General features: G+C 32.2%; 1 protein-coding gene and 3 long non-coding RNA genes across 4 annotated transcripts; 3 read left to right on the forward strand and 1 right to left on the reverse strand.

The window, feature by feature from the left end:
• Nucleotides 1–3,446: 3,446 nt before the first annotated feature.
• On the reverse strand, nucleotides 3,447–5,982 carry LOC128284330 (uncharacterized). The gene is made up of 3 exons (XR_008274737.1): nucleotides 5,853–5,982; nucleotides 5,294–5,380; nucleotides 3,447–3,716 (listed from the first exon to the last, which is right to left on the reverse strand). It is a non-coding gene; the product is annotated as an uncharacterized LOC128284330 (long non-coding RNA).
• A 1,517-nt stretch (nucleotides 5,983–7,499) lies between these two features.
• On the forward strand, nucleotides 7,500–8,094 carry LOC108473289 (uncharacterized). Its single transcript, XR_001869719.2, has 2 exons — nucleotides 7,500–7,730; nucleotides 7,834–8,094. It is a non-coding gene; the product is annotated as an uncharacterized LOC108473289 (long non-coding RNA).
• A 2,964-nt stretch (nucleotides 8,095–11,058) lies between these two features.
• On the forward strand, nucleotides 11,059–11,558 carry LOC128283754 (uncharacterized). Its single transcript, XR_008274164.1, has 2 exons — nucleotides 11,059–11,176; nucleotides 11,297–11,558. It is a non-coding gene; the product is annotated as an uncharacterized LOC128283754 (long non-coding RNA).
• A 1,700-nt stretch (nucleotides 11,559–13,258) lies between these two features.
• On the forward strand, nucleotides 13,259–17,532 carry LOC108470915 (uncharacterized). The gene is made up of 5 exons (XM_017772439.2): nucleotides 13,259–14,326; nucleotides 14,940–15,057; nucleotides 15,264–15,616; nucleotides 15,745–15,843; nucleotides 16,002–17,532. Exons 1-5 carry the CDS (start codon nucleotides 13,506–13,508, stop codon nucleotides 17,248–17,250), a joined length of 2,640 nt encoding a protein of 879 aa, XP_017627928.1. The 5' UTR covers nucleotides 13,259–13,505; the 3' UTR covers nucleotides 17,251–17,532.
• Nucleotides 17,533–25,380: the final 7,848 nt, after the last annotated feature.

The raw sequence follows: 25,380 nt of genomic DNA on the forward strand, positions 1-25,380 counted from the left end.
AAGAGATTACAAAATTGCCCCACAAGTAATTTTGTGAAAAATTTTCTAATTCTAAGTGAGCCCAAACCCGATAGACGTGAGCTTGAGGATAGCGAAGAAAACTACTTAGTCAAAGTGTTCATCCTAAATGAATTGAAAATGTACAGTTTTGATTAAGTGTTTATTACTTTAAATATCACAACCAAGTTCTAGTTTTGGATTTTTTTTAAAACTCTGATTTTTCATCAACTCTATTTTCTACCATATTTTCCAAACTTGTTGTTTCCAACATAATACTGCTTAGTATCATTTTTTACATTAAACAACCAATGAGCAATATTTGCTTCTATTTTACTTTGCTTGTAAAAACCATATGAGGACAATAATACAAAGTATATTAATTTTAGTCAATGAATTTGTTTTATTAACTAATCTGTTAAAAATATTACAAGTTTATAAACGAATATACTACACTCAGGGCACTGGATCCAAGACGTATAAGATCCAGAGAAGGTTGTTCATAATATTAAATGTGTATGTAATGTTGTTGTTTTCCTGGATGATTATTTTACTATGAATTTGACAGAAGTTGCTTTGACAAGGAATGTGACATCTCGTAACTCAGACCCGATGATTGGGTCGGGTATTGAGGTGTTTCATTTATCTATGCTTTAAGTTTAGCCGATTCTCCAACTAAATTGAGTTCAAAATTGTGTCTAAAGGAACATGACAGAGTCAACTTTGAGTCTGGATTTAGATGCTGGTTATAAAATTTTCTTTGTTTTATAGCTAAAGATATCTAGTGAATCTAGAAAAAATAATGTTGATAATGATGTGTATAGTAGCGGTCGTTTGGTTGAGAGTGAAAACATGATCAGATTTGAAGCACCTAGCATAGATTCAGTTGGTGCTCATCAGCCTAGAGTTGCTAGACATAGACCTAAAGGTCAAAGAGATAAAAATTTACTTCATGTTACAATAGAAGTCTTTCAGTGAGTCGAGAGGGATACTCATTTGATTGTATCGGTGCCTGTGGTCCAAAGAGCTTCGATAAATGAATTACAAAAATATGGTACCACTAAATTTATGGGATTAAAAGGGATCGATCCTTCTTCAGTTGAGACTTGGCTAGAATTAACGAATTGAGTACTAAAACAACTCGAATGTACTCTACATGAATGTGTTACATGTGTCGTTCCTCTTTGTTGAGACTTGGCTAGAATTAATGAATTGAGTACTAAAACAACTCGAATGTACTCTACATGAATGTGTTACATGTGTCGTTCCTCTTTTGCGAGGAGAGGCATACTTATGGTGGTAGGTTACTACCTGACATGTATCTGCTAACCAAATTGATTGGGATTTCTTCCCGTTTGAATTTCAAAAAATAGGATGTCGACTAGTTATATTTGGAAGATTGGAAGTAAGAATTTAGAATGTTAAGACAATGTGAGACGTTAGTGGTTGATTAGGAGTTTGGGTTTCTACGACTTAGTAAATACACTTTGAACTTGTATCGATATAGGAGGAAGGTTGTAAGGGATTCTTTCGGGGATTGCAAGATGAGCTTCGAGTTTAGCTGGTCTCTCACAGAATGAAAGAGTTTGTCAGCCTAATCAAACAAGCCAAAATGGTGGAACATGCCATAAGTTTTGATAAGAAATTTGAACCTTTCAGAGCTTTCGAGAAGTGTGTAGGGACCTTTATCTCGCATCCGTTACATAAGCGAGCTAGAGAGTCTCGGGAGTCTGGGAGGGCATCTTTAAGTTTTGTTAGAACAGAAAGAAATCGAGATCTTCAATCATCTATATCAGTGGGTAAGGTAAGAGGTCCCATAAAAAATCCCAATATTTCGAATTGTGATCATTGTGGGAAAAAACACCAAAGCAACTGTTGGAAAATAATGAATGCTTGTTTCTGTTGTAGATCTCTGGAGCACTTTGTTTGGGAATGCCCAAAGAATGTTAATGACCTACCTATTACCATTTAGAGATCTAGTCCTATTGTTAGGGCCAAGGGAATATTTTCAGTGGTTTTGTATCGATAAATGGTTTAAAAAGAGGGATTGAGGCATCTGCTCAACAATCTGAGGTTAGAGCTCCAACACGAGCTTATGTTGTTTGAACCCGTAAAGAGGGCGATGCTACAAATGTCGCAACAAGTATATTCCTTTTATATTTAACGTTTGTTTATGCTTTAATAGACCCTAGTTCCTTTCATTTTTATATAAATGTTGAATTGGTAAAATCAGGGAGTCTAAAATCCAAAATGTTGAAAGTAGTTATGGTTGTATCTAGTCCTTTAAGAAAATTTGTGTTCGTTGATAAGGTGTAGGAAGTGTCCATTAGAAATTCAGAACATATCATTCACTGTTGATTTGTTAATTATATCATTCGACGATTTCGATATGATTCTGGGAATAGATTGTTTAACCGAGCATAGAGTTGTTCCGAACTACTGTAAAAAGGATTTTTCTGTCCAAAGTCTTTATGGTGGAGTTGTTAATGTGAAATACATCAAATCAAGTTGTTTGACTCAAATCATTTCATTAGTTTGAGCTAATAAGCTCCCGAATCAAGGTTGTGAAGCTTTTCTAGCCTATGTTATTAAATCGAACTCGTATGGAAGTCAGATAAGCAAGATTCAAATCGTGTGAGTTTCTTGATGTGCTCCTTAAAGAATTGTTGGGATTGACACCTGATCAAGAAGTTGAGTTTGCAGTCGAAGTTTTCTATGGTACAACTTCTGTATCAATTGCTCTGTATCTAGTGGCACCGACAAAGTTAAAAAGATCATTAAAACTTTAATTGCAAGATTTGCTGGACCGCAACTTTATACACCCTAGTATATTGCCTTGGGTAACTCCAGTGTTATTTGTTATGAAAAAAAGATGGTTCAATGACGCTCTACATAGATTATCAATAATTGAATAAGCTGACATTAAAAAATCAATATCCCTTGCCGCGTATTGACAATTTTTTAATCAATTAAAGGGAGCTTGTGTAACACCCCTCGCTCGCATCCGACGCCGGGACGGGGTTTGAGGTGCTACCTGACTTTTACTAACACTTCCATACTAAACAGGGCCATGAAATCTCAAATAATTAAAAACTTTTATTTTCACATACAATCATCCCATATACGGGCTTACGAGGCCCAAAACATACATCCGGAGTGGTTCGGGACCCAACCGAGAACTCATGAAAAACTTAGAAAATCTCTTGCATCAAGGCTTCATACGCCCGTGTGGGTATAGAGCACACGCCCGTGTGCTAGGGACACGCCCGTGTCCCAAACCCGTGTCCAAAACCTGGACAAATACAAGGCTATTTTCCAAGCCATTTTGTCACACTCACAATAGATACACGCATACTTATACAATAACATACAACATGGAAAAATTAGGTACTTAAACATTCCTAACATGTCATGATTATGGCAATTTCACATGCAATAGATATCCTAGATTTTACTCACATCTTTACCACATTCATACTATAATCATTATAAACTCATCACATAATACCATAGCACATGCATGCATAATTAAATTAGATTTACAATCCCATAATCAAAATAGGCCAACACATATGGTTAAAGCCATATCACATACTCTAATATTTAAACTCCTATACATGCCATAGGCTCAAAGTACTTGAAATCACTACACCAATAGCGTTAGCTTGACAGTGTGATAATATCTCTGACGGCCTCCAACCCAAGCTAACCTGGAAACTCTAGAAAACATGGGAAAGAAGGGGGGTAAGCTTTCTCTTAGTAAGTTCATATGAAAACAATAAACAACTCATTAACTTGTTTTATCAATGTTTACAACATATTTTCAAATTCACTACAAGCTGTCTTTCTGAGCAACGGTCACTAAATTATTTATATCTGGAGCTACAAAACTCCGAAGTAAGTTCTGTTAATTTTTCCTGAAACTAGACTTATTTTCATTTCTTCCATAAAATTTCCAGAATTTTTGGTTAAGCCAAATAGTACAGTTTATTCCTCAAATTTACCCCTGATTCACTGTCTGACAGTTCCGACCCTTTTGTACTAAAGTTCAATTATCTCATAGTACAAGACTCGAATAATGTTCTCGTCTATTTCTCTTGAAACTATACTTATATGTATACTTAATAATTTTTTTTCTAGAATTTTTGGTTGGGCCAATTAGTACAGTTTATTAGTTAAAGTCTCCCCTATTTCAGGGTATGACCACTCTGACCCCTGTGCACTACAAACTGAATTTCTCCCTGTAAAAAATCCCAACGACCATGGCGTTTATTTCCCCTAAAAATAGACTCAATAAGGAATCCATGCATGTAAGGTATGACTCTTAATAATCTTTTTACAATTTTTGGTGAATTTCTAAAGTCAGAACAGGAGATCTCAAATTCATTCAGACCCTGTTTCACAAGAATTCAAATATCACACAATATGGAATTCTTTTTCTTCCTCTGTTTCTTTCATGTGAAAATAGACTCATTAAGCTTTAATCCCATATTTTATTCTGCCTCTAACTCATTTTCCACTATTTTTAGTGTATTTTCAAAGTTACACTACTGCAGTAACTCAAATCTGTCAAGGCTAAATTACTCATTCATGATCATTGTTCACAAAATTAATACAACATCGTTTGTATAATCATCACCGAGACATTCATATCACATTTTCATTTACCATCTTACCATATTGTTGTTATGTCGAGTTTTCAACCCGAGGGTTAAGTACATACCTGTTCAAAGTATCCATTTCACAACATTTACCAATACGTCCCTTTCATCTCGAGTATTCCTCCATTTGAGTAGAATTTTACTCGTTGAACACATCGGAATATAATTCGGATACATGAAAAGTTTGCACATAAGTGCCACATATGTAGCCAAGCTACCATGTAACCCACCCATAAGTGAACTCGGACTCAACTCAACGAGCTCAGGCGTTCGCATCCATAAGTGAACTCGGGCTCAACTCAACGAGCTCGGATGCCTAGTTACATCTCACGAACTCGGACTCAACTCAACGAGTTCGGATGCTCAACCATCCTAGTGACATGTCACTTGTATCCTAATCTATTCCTAAGGTTCAAACGGGATTTTCCTCGAACACATATCCTTGCCATCTTCCGTAAAATACCGAAACCAATACTCGGTAGCACTTTATATTTAACAGATAATACACATAACTTGCATTTTATTCGAAAATAACCACAAAGCATATGTTTCATGATAAAAATCAGCATATCATATATTTAACATCAATAACTTAAAAATAACAATTGTGCTACATTATTTACACATGAACTCACCTCGATACCACAAAGGTGAAGAAAAAGACGTAATTATCCCTTAATCGATTTCTTTCCGTTCTAGGTCCAAATCTCGATTTTCATCATCTAAAATATCACATTCAACTTATTAAAACAATGTACTGATCAAATTAGTCCATTGACACACTTGGGCAATTTTTACAATTTTGCCCCTATATTTTGCCAAAATTACCAAATTACCCCTAGGCTCGTAAAGTAATTTTTATCACATTTCTTTACTCCTTGAGTCTAGATGAACCATTTTCATAACTATAGCAACTCATAATTTCAACTATTTCACACATTTACAACTCATTTTACAACTTAGCAATCTAGCCCTTTTTAAGGTGTTTTCATGCAATTTCTTTCACAAAAGTTGTTTATTAGACAACTAGGACTCATAATCTTCCATAAAAACACAGCAAACAACACATTTACTCTCATGTAAAAACCCTAGACTCTTCATCATTTTGCAAAATAGACCCCTCATATGAAAGCTCATGCTTTAGGGGTTCCAAAAATGTAAAAATCATCAAGAAAAAGCATTAAAATCACTTACTATAAAGGGAGTTTCTTTGCTGAAAGTTTCTAGCTTCTAAACCCTTTCTTTGCTTCCATTTTTTCGGTGGAGAGAAGATGAAGAAAAGATGATATTTTATTTTCTTTATTTTATTACTTATTTGTCAAATAAGTCACCCAACACTTACCTAACATGTTTGACCATTTCATTCCTTGTCTCATGGCGGCCATCACTCTTTAAATGGCCTAATTTCACTTTAAAGACCCCAATTTAAGATACAAGGCAATTTAACACCTTTAGGTATTAAAACTCAACTTTTACCTTTTACGCGATTTAGTCCTTTTTCGAAATTGGACTAGAAATCGCTAAAATTAACTTACCAAAATTTACATGCACTTATAAAATTATATTATAACACAAAATAATACTAAAATAATTTTCTCTGGCCTCAAAATAGTGGTCCCGAAATTATTTATTACGACTAGGCCCAAAATCGGTACATTACTTCAGATCTCTTCCAAAATTGACTTAAGGTCGAGATATTATTGTTAAAAGTAAATGATAGTGCCGTATTAAAATTAGCATTTTGGAATATAATTTTTGTATTAATGATATATTACCTACAAATTATTATGTTCAATTTATTGATCGCTAAGATTATAAAATGAATAGTGAATAGTTTAATTAAAAATATATAATTTTTTATAATTTTTAATGATGTTGTAATAAGGTTTAGAAATTTTATTAATACTATATTTAAATTATCAAAATAATTTTATATATTAATTATTTTAATTAGTTATCATTTTGAATAATATTGCTTTGTATTAATTATATGGAGTAAAATTATATTGTATAATGAATACAATAAAATTGCTTTAATTATGATTGATTTTTATTATAATATATGAATTCTTAAATAAATTAATATATTTTAATTATATTCAAAAATTCTAATAAATAATTTTATTTTACATTAATTGTTGTAATTAAAAATACAATATTTAAAAAATATTAAAATTTAACATGTAAATTCACATAAAATGCATGTGACATAAGAAATTAATTAATTAAAATTCATAACACATGACTACTTGTATCAAGAATATAAGCTATCCACCTAAGATTTCTTACCATATTTGTATGTACCTTACTTTATAATACATAAAATTACAAAATTAATCATTTATATTAGGTTAAAATATGATCAAGGATTCTATACTCTTCACAAATTTAGATTTTAATCTTTGTATTTTTATTGTCAAGAATTTAATCTTACTTTTTAGATTTCAAAATTTAGGTTTAATTGTTACCATAATTAAGATTTTTTGTTAAATTTTTTAGTGTGATATTATGAAATTTTAAAAAAATCATCTAGTAGCAATGTAATTAAAAAATGACATTGTAATGAATTTAAATTTAACAAAATAATTTTAACAATGTTAAAATTTAACATAAATTTTGAAATCTACAAAACAGAGGAATATATTTCTAAAATAAAAGTAAATGAACTAAATTCTAAATTTACAAAGAATAAATAACCTAATAAGTAATAAAATGAAATACAACCGTCTATCGTCCAAAAAGGTAAGAAATCATAAAAGAATAAAAGCACAGATTTTGAGTAAGTTTGAGATTATCACCATTGTTTTTCTATGCATTAATTATCACCATCTCCATGAATTATGTAAGTAGAATGAAAAATAATGAAGAGAAGTCTGACCTTAAAAAATATCTACAACATTTTATTCTTGCTTGAAAACCTCCTATAAATAGGATGCATTTCTTTATTTTTGAACAAATTAAAATACATAATTAAAAGCATTAAGAGGGAGAGAATGGCAAAACAAGAAGTTGCATATATTATGGTTCAACAAATTTTGAGCATAATATGCTTGATTTTAATATCGAATTTAGGTAAACACTGATCTCTTTATCATTTATATATTTCTCTTGAGTCTTGAAATATTTTTTGTGTATATATATAATGATTGATGAAATATTGTATGATGAATTGCAGGGGCAATGGCAGTGGATCCTTCAAATATACCACATTGCTTGGGACCTTGTTCAACAATTGAAAACTGTTTCCATGACTGTGTTGCCCAAGGTTTCTCCAAGGGAGGTACCTGCATAGGAATTAGGCTAGCATATATGGATTGTTGTTGCAAATGGAGTTGAAATCCACCCTTTTTCCCATTAATGTCTTATCTCCATCTTCATAACTTGTTCTTGAGATTTTATCAATTAATAAAGTGATCTACATTATATTTGTTTATCATTCTCCTTATTACTCTTCTTTTTTTTCCCTTTATATTTTACAGAATAATTTCTTCAAATTCAAAGTGTTTTTATTGCATATTAATATATTTTTAAATATGATATTTGTCAAACAACACAATAAATGTCGATCTATATCAGTTCACCACATATTTAAAAAGAATAAATCATATCAAATTATTTGATGGAATTAATAAAAATAGATTCATCTTGAATAAAGATACACATTTAAAAATAAAAAGGACTATAATTATCATATTATATTAGAAAAATAAATTTATCAAAAACATGTAATATATGAGAACATATTATAATATAAACAAGTATTAGATTTAGTGGTAAAACATATTGCACCCTAAGAAAATAATATAGGTTAAAATCTTGAAGACGATATTGTTGAGAGATATAACCAATGAATCATGAACCCTGAATATAAACAGTAAAACAGAAATAAAACATTTAAAAACATATAATACATGGGTAAAACGACCTCTTTGGTCCCTTATATTTTCAAATTTAAGCAAATTGGTTCCTCTAAAAAAATCAGAGCAACTTAATCATGTCAATTTTGAAAGCAAGCAATTCTGGACAAGTACTCACAATGTTGATGCTTTTCGTCAATTGTACATAATTTTAATTTGTATAATAACAATTTTAGCCCTATATGTTTACATATTTTGTTAATATGGTTTTTTTCTGAACAAAAATCAACAAATTTAACATCAACATTCGCACAAATAATACAGGCTAAATTTGTTAAATCATGACCAAATTAATAAAATGTGTAATTATGAGAGCTAAATTTATTATTATACCAATCAAATTTGTGTAAATTTGACAAAAAATATTAACGTCATGAGTAATTGTCCTTAGTTGCATACTTCTGAAAATGATATAGATTAAATTGCTTCAATTTTTTTTTAGAGAGACCAATTTACTTAATATCAAAATTGACTTTGAATTGGGTTGATTCATGTTATTATACATATGAAATGACTATCTGGTTGATGGATTGAATATGGTGAATTGTGTTATTGAACTATATTTGGAATTGAATGGCTATTACCCTATTAACTATTTGGGCAGGGTCGGATATAATTGGCATGCCATTGGATATCAACTATGGGTTACTTTGACCACGTGTTGATGAGTGTTGGGCACAATTTTTACTTCGATTATACCAATGAGAACTGGGCACAATTTATTTACTTCGAAATTGTCCGATAAAGCATTGAGTGCCAAACTGGTTTGTTGGTTGGATCCGCGTATCCGTTCGAGTCTGAGTCAAGTTAATAGGGACTTTAAATGTAAAGTCTAAAAATGGTGTTTGAAATGAGCTTTTTTGATGAAATATTTTGTAAAACGAATTATAAGCTCGGAAGATTGATATGAATTTGGACGAATCAAATGATTCGATTTGGAATATGATATGCTAATATGATTCCTCCTAATTTAATTTTTTTAACATGATAGATTGAATCATATGGCATAAATGGTGCATGTAGTAATATGCTTTGCATTTGATAAAATGACATGATTATTGATTTGTATACATTAGCTTAATTGCAATTGTTATTTGAATTGTAGAAATACTATTGAGTTTATCACTTAGTATACGATTTTGTTAATTTCCAATGCACAAGTTAAATTAAATATAACATCCCTAGCATTGACTCCGGCATCCAAAAAGAATCCAGAACTCAACAAAGTTGGTGAATTTCTTTTAGGTAAATTATACCAACAGTCACTCAACTTTGAGAAAATAACAAGACAGTCACTCAATTTTCAACTCAATCACTTAACTTTAAGAAAATAACAAACTAGACACTTAAATTTCTTTTAGGGTGAATTTCTTGACTCATGTTGCAATAATAATTAGAACTTTTTATTAATACTATATTCAAATTATCAAAATAATTTACATATTAATTATGTTAATTAGTTTTCATTTTAAATAATATTGCTTTACATTAAATACATTGAGTAAATTTATATTGTATAATCATTACGTTAAAAATGTTTTAATAATGATTAATTTTTAATTATAATATATGAATTCTTAAATAAGTTGATATATTTTAATTATATTCAAGAATTCTAATAAATAATTTTATTTTAAATTAGTTATGGTAATTAAAATAGAATATTTTAAAAAATATTAAAAATTGAACATGTAAACTCAAGTACATGTGACATAAGAAATTAAATAATTAAAATGCATGATTACTTGTATCAAGAATATAGGCTATCCACCTAAGGTTACTTACCATATTTGTATGTACCATACTTTATAATACATAAAATTACAAAATTAATAATTTATATTAGGTTAAAATATGATATAGGATTTTGTACTCTTTACTGATTTAGAATTTAATCTCTATACTTTTATTTTTAAGAATTGAGTCTTATTTTAGATTTTAAAATTCAAGTCCAATTGTTACCATAATTAAGTTTTTTTGTTAAATTTGTTAGTGTGGCATTTTGGAATTTTGAAAAAGAATCACCTAGTAGCAATGTAATTTAAAAAATGATGTTGTAATGAATTTAAATTTAACAAAATAATTTTAACCGTGTTAATAGTTTGACCTAAATTTTAAAATCTAAAAATAGAGTGAATAAATTTCTAAAATAAAAATGAACGAACTAAATTCTAAATTCTGAAGAATAGATGAACTTAATAAATACTAAATAGGTAATACATCTGTCTATCTTCCAAAAAGGTAAAAATCATAAAAGAATAAAAGCACATATTTGGAGTAAGTATGAGATTATCACCATTTTTTTTCTATACATTAACTATCACCATCTCCATGAACTATGTAAGTCATACTTTGCAATTAAATTTATACCGAATAGAAATAGAATAACAAATAATGAAGTGCAGTTTGACCTTAAAAAATATCTATAACATTTTATTCTTGCTTGAAAACCTCCTATAAAAAGGATGCACTTCTTTATTTTTGAACAAATTAAAATACATAATTAAAAGCATTAAGAGAGAATGGCAAAACCAAAAGTTGCATATCTTATGGTTCAACAAATTTTGAGTATAATATGCTTGATTTTAATATCAAATTTAGGTAAACACTGATCTCATTATCATCTTTATATTTCCATTGAATCTTGAAATATTCTCTGTTTATATATATATATATATATATATATTGTGGTTGGTGAAATATTGTATGATTGAATTGCAGGAGCAATGGCAATGGATCCTTTAAATATGCCACATTGCTTGGGGTCTTGTTCAACGATTGAAAACTGTTTCCATGACTGTGTTGCCCAAGGTTTCCCTAAAGGAGGTACCTGCATAGGAATTAGGCTAGCACATATGGATTGTTGTTGCAAATGGAGCTAAAATCCACCATTTTTCTCATTAATGTTCTATCTCCATCTTCATAACTTTGTTCTTGAGATTTTATCAATTAATAAATTAATTTACATTATATTTGTTTATCATTCTCCTTATTACTCTTTTTTTTTTCTTTATATTTAGCAGAATAATTTCTTCAAATTCAAAGTGTTTTTATTGCATATTTATCTATATTTTTAAAATATAATATTTGCCAAATAACATAACAAATGTCGATGTATATATGTCAGTTCACCACATATTTAAAAAGAATAAATCATATCAAATTATTTGATGGAATTAATAAAAACAGATTCATCTTGAACTAAAGATACACATTTCAAATATATATATATATATATATATATATATATATATAGACTAAAAATATTATATTATATTAGAAAAACTAAATTCATCAAAAACATGTAATACATGAGAATTAATTATAATAGATAAAAAAGTGTTGGATTTAATGGTAAAAGGCATTGCACCCTAAGAAAATAATAAAAGTTTAAATCTTAAAGACAATATTATTGAGAGAGACAGCCAGTAAACTACTAACCTTAAATATAAGCTGTAAATCGAAAATAAAATATTTAAAAAGCATATAATACATTAGTAAAAGGACATTTTTGGTCCCTAATAATTTCAAATTTAAGTAAATTGGTCCCTCTAAAAAATTCAGAGTAATTTAATCCCGTCAATTTTGAAAGTAAGCAATTCAGGACAACTAATCATGGTGTTAATGCATTTCATCAATTGTACATAATTTTGATTTGTATAACAACAATTTTAGTCCTATATGTTTACATATTTTGTTAATCTAATCTTTATTCTGAAAAAATCAACAAATTTAACCTCAACATTCACACAAATAATACAGATTAAATTTGTTAAATCATGACCAAATTAATAGAATTTGTAAATTATGGGAGCTAAATTTGTTATTATACCAATTAAATTTATGTAAATTTGTTATTAATAGAACTTAGGGTCCATTTGTTTGCACGTAAAATATTTTCAGTGAAACATTTTCATTGTTTTACGGTTTTTGTTTGATGGAAAATGAATTACGAAAGGAAATTATTCTCTAAAAAAAAAGGAAAAAAAAGGGTAAGATCCAGACTTTTTTTAAAGAAAATGTCTTTACCAATTTTTTTTCTTTAAGATATTTTTTGAACTGATAAGACTCTGTTTATTGTCTTCATTGTCGAAGAAATAAAAATGAGAAGCTCTCTTCACTGTCGAAGAAAATAGTCCCTTATGATTTAGTCCTTGAAATCTTAATTTTTACTATTCTACAATTTAATTCCTCAAAAATATATTTTCTTTGAATATTATTCTACAGTTCAGTCCTAAACCTCGTTTTGTATAGTTTTGCAAAATAGTCCATTTTCTAAAATTTCCAAATTTTTTAATTTAGCCCTTACAATTAAATTGTCAAAATTTCCAAAAATTAGTCCTTGATTTTTGAACAGTTAAACTTTCATATTCTATTTTCAGAATTGTAAATTCTCAAATAATGTAAATTGATCCTAAAAATCAAGTTTTGAAATCTTTACAATTTAACCCCTATAGTTTCAAACTTTACTATTTTATGCTCAACTTTCCAAATTTTTATATTCCATAATCATATAATTTAATTACTACATCAATGTTTCACATTTCACTACTCAAACCCTTAAAATTCAAAAATCTATAAATTTTACAATTTAATCCTTACTTCAATTTTATTAAATTAAATCATTTTTCAACTTACTCACCTAACTAATATTCAAAATAAATATTTATCCCTTTCAACTTAATATACGAAATTAACAATTAAGTCTTAAACATATGTTCATATTTTCCGGAAGGTATTTTCAGACAACAGCCTTGACCCTTTTTTTCTTTTGTTGGGCCAATTATGGTCTTCCTTTCGTTTCTTTGTCTGGCCTTGTTTAACATTTCCTCTCTTCTTCCTCTGCGAATTTGTAACCTTGTTTGTTCGTCCATGGAGGAAGGCTTTAATTTAACTCTTCCCTAACTCTCTCTCCTTATGCACAAATAAAATGGCGCAATCACCGTTCACTCTGCTTCTCCTAAAACGCCTTACTCTCTCTTCTAAAACCCCACTTAAATCCCATAACACTTTTCCCCTTCCAATTTTCACTTTCATTAAGCCAAAGCTCTTCTCTTCCTTTTCCCCACGACCTGAGGGCACCGCCAGTCACGAGCCACTTAAACCAACCTCTCTCTCTGCTCGTTTGAACTTTGTGTTCGACCAAATTGATCAAATTGAGAATCGACAACAACAACAATCGCCCGAAAACGACGCCACCCTCCAACGTATCCGAGCTTGGCGTCAATCAAGGAATGAATCTCATGCAATCCAACAGCAATTTCAACCCAAAGACCCTGATTCTGGAATTGCTGAAAATAGTGTTAATGCTACTGAGTTTAGATTGCCTTACACGCCCAAGTTACCCGAGCCACAAAACGGGGATGCCCTCCGGCGAATTCGTGGTTGGAGGGAGTCCAAGTTTGGGGAGAATAAAGAGTGCATAAAAGGTGAAGTTGCTGAAAATGAGTCTAATGCTAGTGTTTTCACTATTGATTCAGTGACTGAGCTAGAGCTGGGGAGGCAGAAGGGAAAGGACGTGGAGGTGGTGCATCCATGGCCGGAGTGGATAGAGTTGATGGAGAGATTAGTGCAGCAAAATTACTTTGACCATAAAAGGAGAGACGAGGGAAAGATGGTGGAAGAGTTAGGATTTGATATGAGTGATGTTGTTGAGGAAGTAAAGGATGATGCTGGAATTGATTTCAAGGACTTCAAGATTGTGCAAACTGCTTGTCTTAATTTCGGGAAGGACCGGTTTGATATATTGAGGTTTGTAAATAATGATTGCCATTGTTTTTTTTCAAACAAGATGGATTGATTTAGTTACATATATGTATATTGTTACATACAAATCGATATAAAGAAGTGATAGAGCTTTGTATGAATGCTGGAATGCTCCTATGTTGCTACTGAATTGCAACAAATTGCATGATTTCATATTTTGATGCTCCTAATAGAAATGTTATTTAATCTTTATCCTTTGTTTCTTCTGTAATTGATATAATGGTGCTTGAGCTCACAGTGGGTTTTTCTAAGGATTTTTCTTGCTAACATGGATAGTAAGGGAATCACTCTTCAAGCTTTGCCGAGACTATAGTGATTATTCCTTATGCCAAAGATGGGCAATGCCTGAGAAAATCCTACGTGATTAATGTTTCTGATTGTCTTGGCTTCATGCTTTAGCTGTTTCAGTCGTTGGTTTCTTATGTTGTTTAATGACTTCGATCTCTGCCCTTCCTCAGGCAGTTTGTTTTGTCTGTCGCTGTCTTCTGCTTCTTTGGATGACTTAATGAATTCAATTACCCCAAAAATAAGGCTTATAGGAGTTATTTGGAACATTGTTTGATTAATGCTACTTTGCTGAAACAGAAAATTATTTCAGGTCATTGTTGAGACAGGATATCCAAAATCTGGTTGGTTTTGGATGTCCAAGTGCAGACAAGAAGGTGGTTTTCTCTGCAAAACTCTTGAGGAAACATGTCCACCTTGATGAAGGAGATGTAAGTATTAATCTCGATTTCTGCTTTTTTGTTTGCTCATATTGAACAAGCATCTACTGTTGTTTCTTCTTTTACTTTTGGCTGTTTAATTATTCACGGTTGATGTTCTTCATCATGTATCACTTTTCTGCACAGAATATTATCTGTTTTTTTTTCTCTTTTTCATGTACATATATAGTGAACAGTTCAAGGAATTTGTGTATCAGGTTTGTAGTTCTTGCAGTTTGAGGAATTCTTGTGAGAAAGCATATCTTCTAACGAACAAAGAGGATGAAGCGCGAACTGTTGATGTTATGCGTGTCCTATTGGCCTATGCTTTCCATTACATGGACGGTTCTGCAGTAAATGAATCTGTTTTGAAACAGAAGTCTGGAAAGACTGTTATCCGTAAGTTGCTTTATGAGGTTGTTAAGTTGAGTGCTGTTCCTATAGACCCGAATCTTCCCCCTCCTGTAATAAAGAAACCTCCACCAAAAGTGAAGCAACCTCCTCCTCCTCCAAAGAAGCGAGTAGGACGGGATGATGTTGAGATGAAAAAGGGCGATTGGCTTTGTCCCAAGTATGTTGGTTCCGTAAGAGTTCTGAGTTTCAAGAACCATATGGAACCTAGTTTAATGCTTCAGATTCATCCTTTTAGAAATTTAAACACGCTTTAATCTCTTACATCATTGAACGTTTTGGTCTCAGGTGCGACTTCATGAATTTTGCAAAGAATACGATCTGTCTACAGTGTGATGCTAAGCGTCCAAAGAGAGAGCTGCTTCCTGGGGAATGGGAATGCCCCGAGTAAGTTTACTTTTCTTTCCCTTGCAAAATCCATTATAGATTTTAAGGTAAATCACATTTGCAAAAGTTCATTTATTGTGTATGATTTCTGATCCTCTATTGTAGTTTAATATGTTTAATTGTCTGCGTTGCTTCTTGTTGTTATTGTGCTATGGCAGGTGCAATTTCTTAAATTACAGGAGAAATATGGCATGTTTTCACTGTGATTGCAAGCGTCCCCCTGATGCATACATGGAGAGTAAACTACAAGAAATTCAACCTGGTCCAAGAACAAGGTTGGAAAAGGTTGCTCGGCAATTGGAGGTCTCTAATGGTTGGAATTTTGATTTTGACGATGATGAATCAGATGGGGCAGATGTTGCTGTTTTTGAGTTCGCAGATTCTTCTGTAAAGGGTGAAGCTTCTCCCTTGGGCACTCAGACCCGTCGAGGGAAGTTTAGAGGGCCTGAAGATGATTTCAATACAGCTGACCGGGCCTCAAGCGTCCATAAAAGAATGTATTCGGACATTGATAGCAGCAAACCTGGCATCGGGTTTGATGATTTTGACGATGAAGATGATATTGACAGTTATGAGATAGATACTCCACGAAATAATCCCAGGCAGAAAGCTTCTTCGAGTGTTTACTCCGATAGTGAGGTGTTTTCTGAATTAAAAGGTAGTGATGGTTCCGATGATAGTTCTGCTGCTGGTCGAAGAACAAGGTTTCCATCTTATGATAAGCCATCTAAGCACGCGCATAAAAAAGTAGCGTTATTTGACTCTGAGGATGAATTAGATTTTGATTCAGACGAAGACCTTCTGAACTGGAAACCGAGGCATGTAACTGACGCTAAGCTCAGGGGTAGAGGTGTGTCAAAGGACTTAAGTTTTGACTCTGAGGACCTTGATTTGGATTCCAATGATGACGATGATTTTGACAGTTCCGGATCCAAACGGAGAAAAGAGAACAAAGGGAGTTATGGTAGAGGCAATTTTCGTAACCGAAGTTCTGGTTTCCGAGGTGGTTCCTTCTCTGGTTCAGACCATGAAAAAGATGGCCCACATTCCAGGAAAAATGAGTTGAGACAGAGTAAAGTAGGATCTAGCAGACGAGGAAACAATATTGGTGGCTATGGTGATTATAACTTCAGAAACAATTCACGAGCTAGACTGAACACCAAGATGGATGGTGAGAGAAACAACTCAGATAATTTCAATAGATCATATCGAGGGTCCCGAGGTGATAAGAGGTTTGGAGATGGTGACTATGGAAAGCAGAGAACGAATAATATGGAGAAATTGAAGGGAGGCAAGAAGGATGGAGCATTTGGAAATGGGTACCGTGGTAAATCTCGTGAATATAGTAGGGAGATGGATGATGATGCTAGTGAATTTAGAAATAGCAGGCGTGTTATTGAAAGATAATGCCATATTTTCCTCTCTTTTTTTTTTCTTTTTATGGCAATTCTATAGAAAAAATTGTATTTAAGTACATTCAAATTTGCTTATTGAGTCTTAGCTCGACTGGTATCGGCATTGTTGTCAGTGTAGTAGTACGTGGGTTCGAGTGTATTGAATCGCATTATTCTCTTATTTAAAAATTAGGGAGAGCTTATAGATACTTCTAGTTATTGTTCAAAAAAAACAAATATAATAAGAATTTATAATGAGATTAATGTTAAAAAAAACTATTTAACAATTAAAGAATCCAAGCTCTGCCTCCGAAGCTATAATAAAGCTTTCTTGATAGCATAAATTTCTGCTAAACGATGATCCCACACATTATTTACATGGCCCGACAAACGTCTGCATTCCATACAAGTAAATTACGATGAAACCAAAGGCTCCAAAGAAACAATGAGTTGATACAAGCTCGAAGGGGACTGCAGATAGCCCATTTGCTGCCAAACTGCTTGAGCAATAGTACACGACACTAAAACATGATCCAAACCCTCCACACCGAGGACAAGTAGTAGCAACATTAACCCCTTTATCAACAAGCCTACCATTCGTCGGGACAGAGTTTTTCGGACATCACCAAATGAGATCTTTAATTTTTGGCGGTAGCTGTCTATTCCAATCCGCAGCTAAGGACCTTCCTCCTCTAACTGAGCTATATTAGTGTACAAATCTGTACCTCGATTTCAGCGAATAAATGCCATTAGAAGGCCAATGGCACATTGATTGATCAGATCGTGTCTGTAAACTAATTGGTACTTTGTAAACCCTACTAGAATCCTGAAGGGTTAAGATGCCCTCAACCAAAGTAGATCCTTCTTCACTCGACAAAGCCAGAACCTTACAATTCTCCATCTCCGACCAAGGAGTAGAATCAACATAGAAATTATCATCATCCCCTAGTATAGATTCACCATCTCCCATGCACCATCTAAAAGCCTTTATTAATAAGATGCTTAGTACTTAGTAGCATGAACAAAAGAAGAATTATTATCTTTTCATCACAAAATATTTAAAAATTATTTGATAAATTTATTAAGGTTGATAAAAATTTGAATTGTCACTAATTTTATGTACCATTATTAGTTAATCAACTTCTATAATCTACAAAAATATTTTATTTTATGATTTTGATTTTTAAAAAGCACGATGACAAATAAATAATTATAATTTTATTAGTTAGGTGATATGGCAAAGGTCTCTCATATCTTAATAAATGATGAAGGGTTTGATCCTCTGCACCTACCTCTTAATGAGCCTACAAAACGCAAAATATTAATTCTTGGGCTCGCTCCTATAGATACCTTGAGAAATAAAAAAAACAAACTATTTTCATATTATTTATAAGGTTAATTTTAGTATTTAGAAAAAAGTAAATATTATCTAAAGCAGTTTAATTTAATTTTCATTATACATTTCCTCTTATTAAAAGCATAATTTTTCAATAATTAATTTTTAAAATTATTGTCAACATTGATTTCTATCTAAAAAGATTACTGACTATTAAGTATAATATTTAAAGCTATTTAAGAAATTATTCAGAATCACTAATCTATGTAATATGCTTCTATTCTTTTTATTTAACGAATAAAAAGCGTTTGAATTATATATTTAACTTTACCCAATAATTTAATTTATTACTTTTAAAAAGAAATCATGATATAATATGTTTATAGTTAATTGTTTATTTTTTTCATAAAATTATTAAAAATTACTAAACATATAAATTAATATGTACAACTAATTCGTGTACTGTAACATCCCTAACCCGTATCCGACGCCGAAACAGAATTACGGAGCATTACGGACTTATATCTTAATCAATCAAATATTTCATATATATTTCTTATTTTAAATCTAAAAGCATTCAAATTCATCCATATAGTCCCTAATACGAGCCCTTGAAACCCTAAATAGACATTAAAAGTGGTTCGGGACTAAACCGAGTACTTAAGGAATTTTTAGGAAAACATGGAAAATTTTCAAAGTGTAGGGGACACACACCCGTATGGCTAGGTCGTATGTCTCACACGACCAAGGGACACGCTCGTGTCTCAAGCTATGTGGGCATTCGAAATGGGATCATATCGTCGTGTCCAAGCTCGTGTCCGACCCCGTGTAACTCACTGACTTGCGTCATACGGCTAGACCACATGCCCATGTGCCAGGCCGTGTACCCTTCGAAATGGCCTCACACGCCGGTGTGTCTGGCCGTATGCTAGGCCATGTGAAAACTAGAAGGTATATTGACTTCTGCCACACGGCCAAGCCACATGCCCGTGTGTTAAGCTGTGTGAAGCTACTGACTTTGTTTCCAAATAAGTATTAGGGGACACATAGCCGTGTCATTTGGTAGTGTGTCACACACGGTTGAGACACACGCCCGTGTCTTTACCCGTGTGGACAAAAATAGGCTATTTTCCAAGTCATTTTTCTCACCCAAAATGATGTCAACCTAGGCTCAACAATGCACATACAACCATGGCATAAATAAGCACTTAAACCCAACCAATATCAAGTTTGTATCATGCACTAACCACCCATACAACATGATATCCGTATATACATTCAATTGCTCACTTTAAATCATACCAAATATATATCCCAAAATAGACCTAAATGGTCAACCTCACATATGAGACCTTGTGCCTAAATTCAACATGCATACCACATTTCAACTTCAATCATTTGGTACCCAAAATACCGACTCATACCAAGGCATTCATATAGCAACCATATAACACATACCATAAGGTCATATATACACATTTACATGACCAAACACCAATCATATTCAAGCCAAATTAAATGGCCAAAACACAACAAAACATATAGGCTACATTAGCCAAAACACCTATACATGCCATTTAACCCAAAATATACAAAATCCAAAGTACCAAAATAAGAGTTTCATAGTGCGATGCGATCTCCGACAACTTCCAAACCGAGCGAGCTTCCGAATCACTATAAACACAGAAATTAAAACGGAGTAAGCAATTAAGCTTAGTAAGTTCGTATAACTAATAAATACATCTTACCAATTCATCTAGAATTTAGATAAGCATAATTAAAATATAGGTAAATTCCAATTCGGCCCAAAGCCTAACACATAATCACAATCATGTTAGCCATGTATAAATACATCAACTATGACTTACTTCCCATATTCTACATGAATACCTGTATTGGTTCGTATCAACAACCTTGTATCATTATCTGTGCCTATTGAACCATTTGGAATACTATCGGATAGTCGGGTATCTTGCACACTAAGTGCCAATACGTGGTCAAAACCACATCTATCTCATATCTCATATAGATGCTCACTCTTGAGCCATCAATAGGTCTGGTCACACAAGCTGTCAGTCAAGATACAACTACACAGTGCTGCTCACACAAGCTGTAAAGTAACCGCAACACATGCCAGAAACTCAGCAACTGGTAGGACGTACGAGACTAGCACCCAAAACACAGTAACACCTAATGACATGTCATTCGTATCCTATCTATTCCTAAGGTTTAACCGGGATCCATACTTTGCCTAATATTCGTCGAATAATTTTGTGGATCATACTGTCACAAACATAATAATAAAGCATTTAAATACATCTAATTTAATTCTTATCAACATACAAACTTACCTCGTATTTATACGAAGACAATCGACCGATCAATCTACTATTTTATTTTTGCCTCAATCTAAATCCGAACGTGGTTTTTCTTGATCTAAATCATCAAATTTAACTAATTCAATACGTATTCTATTCAATTCAATCCAATTTCATGTTATGGCAAAATTATCATTTTGCCCCTATACTTTTGACTTTTTTACAATTAGTCCCTATGCTCGTAAAAATGAAATTCATGAAAATTTCTCTACACCCAAGCCTAGCCAAATTTTTTAGGTGCTCATAGCATCCCATATATTCTACAATTTCATACATTTAACACCAAATTTTCATATTTCTCAATTTAATTCCTAATTCACATTTTCATTAAAAATCACTTAACAAAAGTTGTTTAATTAACAACAAGAATTTATTTTCATCCATTAAATTTCAAAAACAACTAACATGCTCTCATGGTAAAACCCTAAGTTTCCATCATTTTACTCTTACCTAACTTTAAAATTTTCACAAATATCATGCCATGCACATCCACTAACTCAATTAGTGGTCTAATCACCACATAAGGACTTCCACTTTAAATTTCTATAGCTATTTAACACCTTTAGCTAATAGAACACAACTTTTGCACTTTACGTGATTTAGTCCTTTTTCACAAATTAAGCATACAAACGGTAACATTTCTTAACGAAATTTTTATACCATAATTCTAACATGCTGTAGACCATAAAATAATATTAAAATAAATTTTACGATATCAAATTTGTGGTCCCGAAATTACTGTTCCGATTTCATTGAAAATAGGCCGTTACATGCACTACGTAAGTATGTAAACTATCATTGATATATTATCAGGTTAAATCATATTTAATTAATATTAAATCTATTATTATCATATAATAATAAATATTAATATATTAAATATATATAATCTTGAAGTATTTATGAAAAATATAAAAACTTATGAGATATTTTAACTTTTATATGATAATTACAAATTTAGTAAATACTAAATAGGTAATACAAATTGTCTATATCTCAAAAAAAAAAAAGGAAGAAATTATAAAAAAAAAGAATAAAAGTAAAGATTTGGAGTATTAATGTATGTAATTATAGTAGTATGAGATTTGCTCTATTAATTTTTATACATTAATTACCATCATCCATATTTATAATATCTATCTATGAATTATGTAAGTCATACCTCAGGATCCAAATAATAATAAAATAAAATAAAAAATAATGAATAGATATTTGACCTTATAAAAAGTCTATGAAGAAAATTTACAACATTTTATTTTGGTTGATCTTCAGTAAAAACCTCTTATGTATAGATTGTATTTTTTTTTTGAAGAAGTTAGAATACATAATTGAAAGCAATAAGAGAGAGAATGACAAAAGGAAAAGCTACATATATTATGGTTCAACAAATTTTGACTTTGATTTTAATATCGAATTTAGATAAACACTGATCTTTTTATAGCTTATATATCTCGCTTGAATCTTGAAGTATTATATATATATATATATATATATATATAGATAGATAGATAGATATATGACTATTTTCCTTTGTTTTGATTGATAAAATATTGTATGTATGAGGGTTTTTACTAAAAAATATAAAAAAATAAAAAATTCAAAAATAATACAAAAAAAAAAAGTAAATCTGAAAATGGTATAGTCGGGGTGGTCACGCCCTTGTGACAACGGCACTTTCCTACGACACACAGACCCAAACAAGTAAAAAAAAACTCGAAAAAAAAAGCTGAAAAAAAAAAAAAGGGACATGTTGGTGCAGGCGGCGGCACGGTGTTGCCTCTGGCAGAGGCGGCACCAGTTGTGGGTCCCACAGTGCACCTAAGCACTATAAAACCAAGCGAGAACCAAAGAACCCGGAGCAAGATTCAAAGATGAAGGAGAAGAAAATAAAAGGAAAGAAAGGAGAAGAGAAGGAAGAAAAGAAGGAGAAGAAAAAAGAAGGTATAATTTTTTTAAATAATGAATTTTATATTGTTAATGTGCTTTTCTGTTATTATTATTGTTGATTTTATTATTTTTTGTTGTCGATTATGAATATTGTTATTATTGTTAGTAAAAACCATAATTATTGTTAGTTATTATTATTGTTAAAAAACCTAAAAAGCCTATTTATGTAATGTAAAGAATATATTATTTTCTTATATGTGTTTTAGGTAGATTTTTTACCCATATTATATAAAAATAAAAAAATAGCGAAATAAGTTGTTTGAAAGATTAAGTACCATTTTTGGCACTTTTGGCACTTAATCTTTCAAACAACCTATTTTAGTATTTTATTTTATTTTTTATATTATTAGGGTAAAAAACTCGTTTTAGGTTGATTTTAAATGATTAAATGTAAAGATAAATGTTATTTATGTATAAAATGAGAACTGAAAAACTATGAGCTTATGAATGACAAAAATTGCATATTGAGTAATTAAATTTTTTATTTAAGTAGTTTATTTGGTGTTCGAAATTATTTTGAGAAAGTTTATTTATTTTTTAACAGATTGAGCATTGAAGATGGATAATCAGTTTTTCGTATGCGTTTATTTCGATGGAATTATCTTGACAACAACTGTTGGATGTATATTTGAATGTCGGCAACAAATAGCAATGAGATTTAATAGAAATGTCTCGTTGGATGATATGAAGGGAAGAATTAATGTAAAAATTGTCAGACGTTGTGGGAGAAGGATCTCGAAACTTTTCTACAAGTTTCCAGTTTCGACAGATCCAATCAAATTCACCGAAATGGAACTTGTAGCGGCGAAGACGTGGAGACAATGATCGCTCTTTACTGTGGGAATGGGAGTGACAAAAATGCACCGATTCACTTATTTGCTGAGTTAGCCGGTATGGAGGAAAATGAAAATCTCACTGCATATGGTGAAGAACATAGAGCTCAAGAACCGTGCATGGTGGCTCCAATATCGTACGTTGATAGTGAATCGACTATAGGTGGGATCGATATCGATCTTAATGTTACACCCGATATGGATGTGGTTGGTGATGATGGTTACGATAGTAGTGATCCTTGTTATCAAGAAGTCGATAGTGATAGTGATCCCGATGTTGACGATGTCCCCGATGATATTGATGATGAAGACGTGAATGACGATAGAAACATTAACGCGTCTTCGGTCGGGAACCAGATGCGACGTGTTGTGATTCACAATAATCCTGGGCCACACATGTCGCTCATAGACCCCGACGCGGCGCATGTAGCCGAGTTTCCAAAGTACCCTGAAATACTTCCTGCTAACCGACTGGCCGTAAATTCTGATCCTGAGGAGTTATTCGTCGGCCAGAGATTCGAAAGTAAAGAAGAGTGTGTATTTGCTATTAAGCGGTATAGCATGAATATATCGATGAGATTATAAAGTTGCGATGTCGAAACCGACATTATATATTGGGAGTGTTAGAAGTCGGGAAAGGCGCAATTGGCGGTACGAGTGCATTTATTCAAAATTCGCAGATGTGGGAGATACGCAAATTTGTTGGGCCTCACATGCACATCAACACGTATGATGAAGATCATCGAAAACTTGATTCTAAAACTATCATGTACGTGTATCATGCCAATAGTGAAGGACATGCCGACCATTAAAGTTTGATGATGATTGTCTTAAATACAAGCACGATTCGATGTCGAGTGTCATATCGAAGGCATGGATAGCAAAACAGATGGCAATGGAGCAATTGTATGGGGATTTCGATCGTCGTATAACGAGCTACTGAGGATGGATAGCGCTATGCGGAGTATGTACCGAGGACCGTTATTGAGTTCTGAACCGACCTTATTACGGCCGGATGACCAACTACGTTGGGAAAACGAATTTTCCATCGGATGTTTTGGACGTTTGCTCCATGTGTGCGCGCATTTCCCACTTCAAGCCATTTGTGCAAGTGGATGGGACTTGGCTATATGGAAAATATACACAGATCTTACTTATTGCGGTTGCTCAAGACGGCAATAGGGCGTGCTCGATAGCATTTGCCATTGTAGATAAGGAGAACATGGAATCGTGGAATTCTTCCTTACCAACCTGCGGAGGTATGTTATTAGCAACGATAATATTTGTATTATCTCTGATAGAGGGAAAGGATTAATTGCCGCCATTAGACGTTCCGGTGTACCATGGAGATCCGTTTACTGCATCCGTCACATCGCAGCTAACTTCATTAGAGATTATAAAAATGCAAACTGGAAAAGACAATTTGTGAAAATAGGTAAACGATTGCCTTATCCTTTCAATATAAGTTTTTAGGGCAATACTGTAACTTATCTATTCTTAATACATATACAGCGTACGAGCTAGAGCCACACATTTTTCGCCAAATGATGACTCGACTTGAGAGTGACATGGAGGGTCAAACAAATACATCTTTCCGACAGTGGTTGGGAACTATGGAGCCGTGGCAATGGGCTCAAAGTTTTGACGAG

This window comes from Gossypium arboreum, chromosome 11 (genome assembly GCF_025698485.1).
Source record: "Gossypium arboreum isolate Shixiya-1 chromosome 11, ASM2569848v2, whole genome shotgun sequence".
NCBI classification, from domain to species: domain Eukaryota; kingdom Viridiplantae; phylum Streptophyta; class Magnoliopsida; order Malvales; family Malvaceae; genus Gossypium; species Gossypium arboreum.

What these genes read in the sequence shown, in the direction of transcription:
- LOC108470915 (XM_017772439.2), top strand. Translation starts at nt 13,506, where the DNA reads ATGGCGCAATCACCGTTCACTCTGCTTCTCCTAAAACGCCTTACTCTC. An exon ending in GACCGGTTTGATATATTGAG is followed by an intron (nt 14,327 to 14,939) that starts GTTTGTAAATAA and finishes AAATTATTTCAG; the next exon opens with GTCATTGTTGAGACAGGATA. An exon ending in GGGGAATGGGAATGCCCCGA is followed by an intron (nt 15,844 to 16,001) that starts GTAAGTTTACTT and finishes GTGCTATGGCAG; the next exon opens with GTGCAATTTCTTAAATTACA.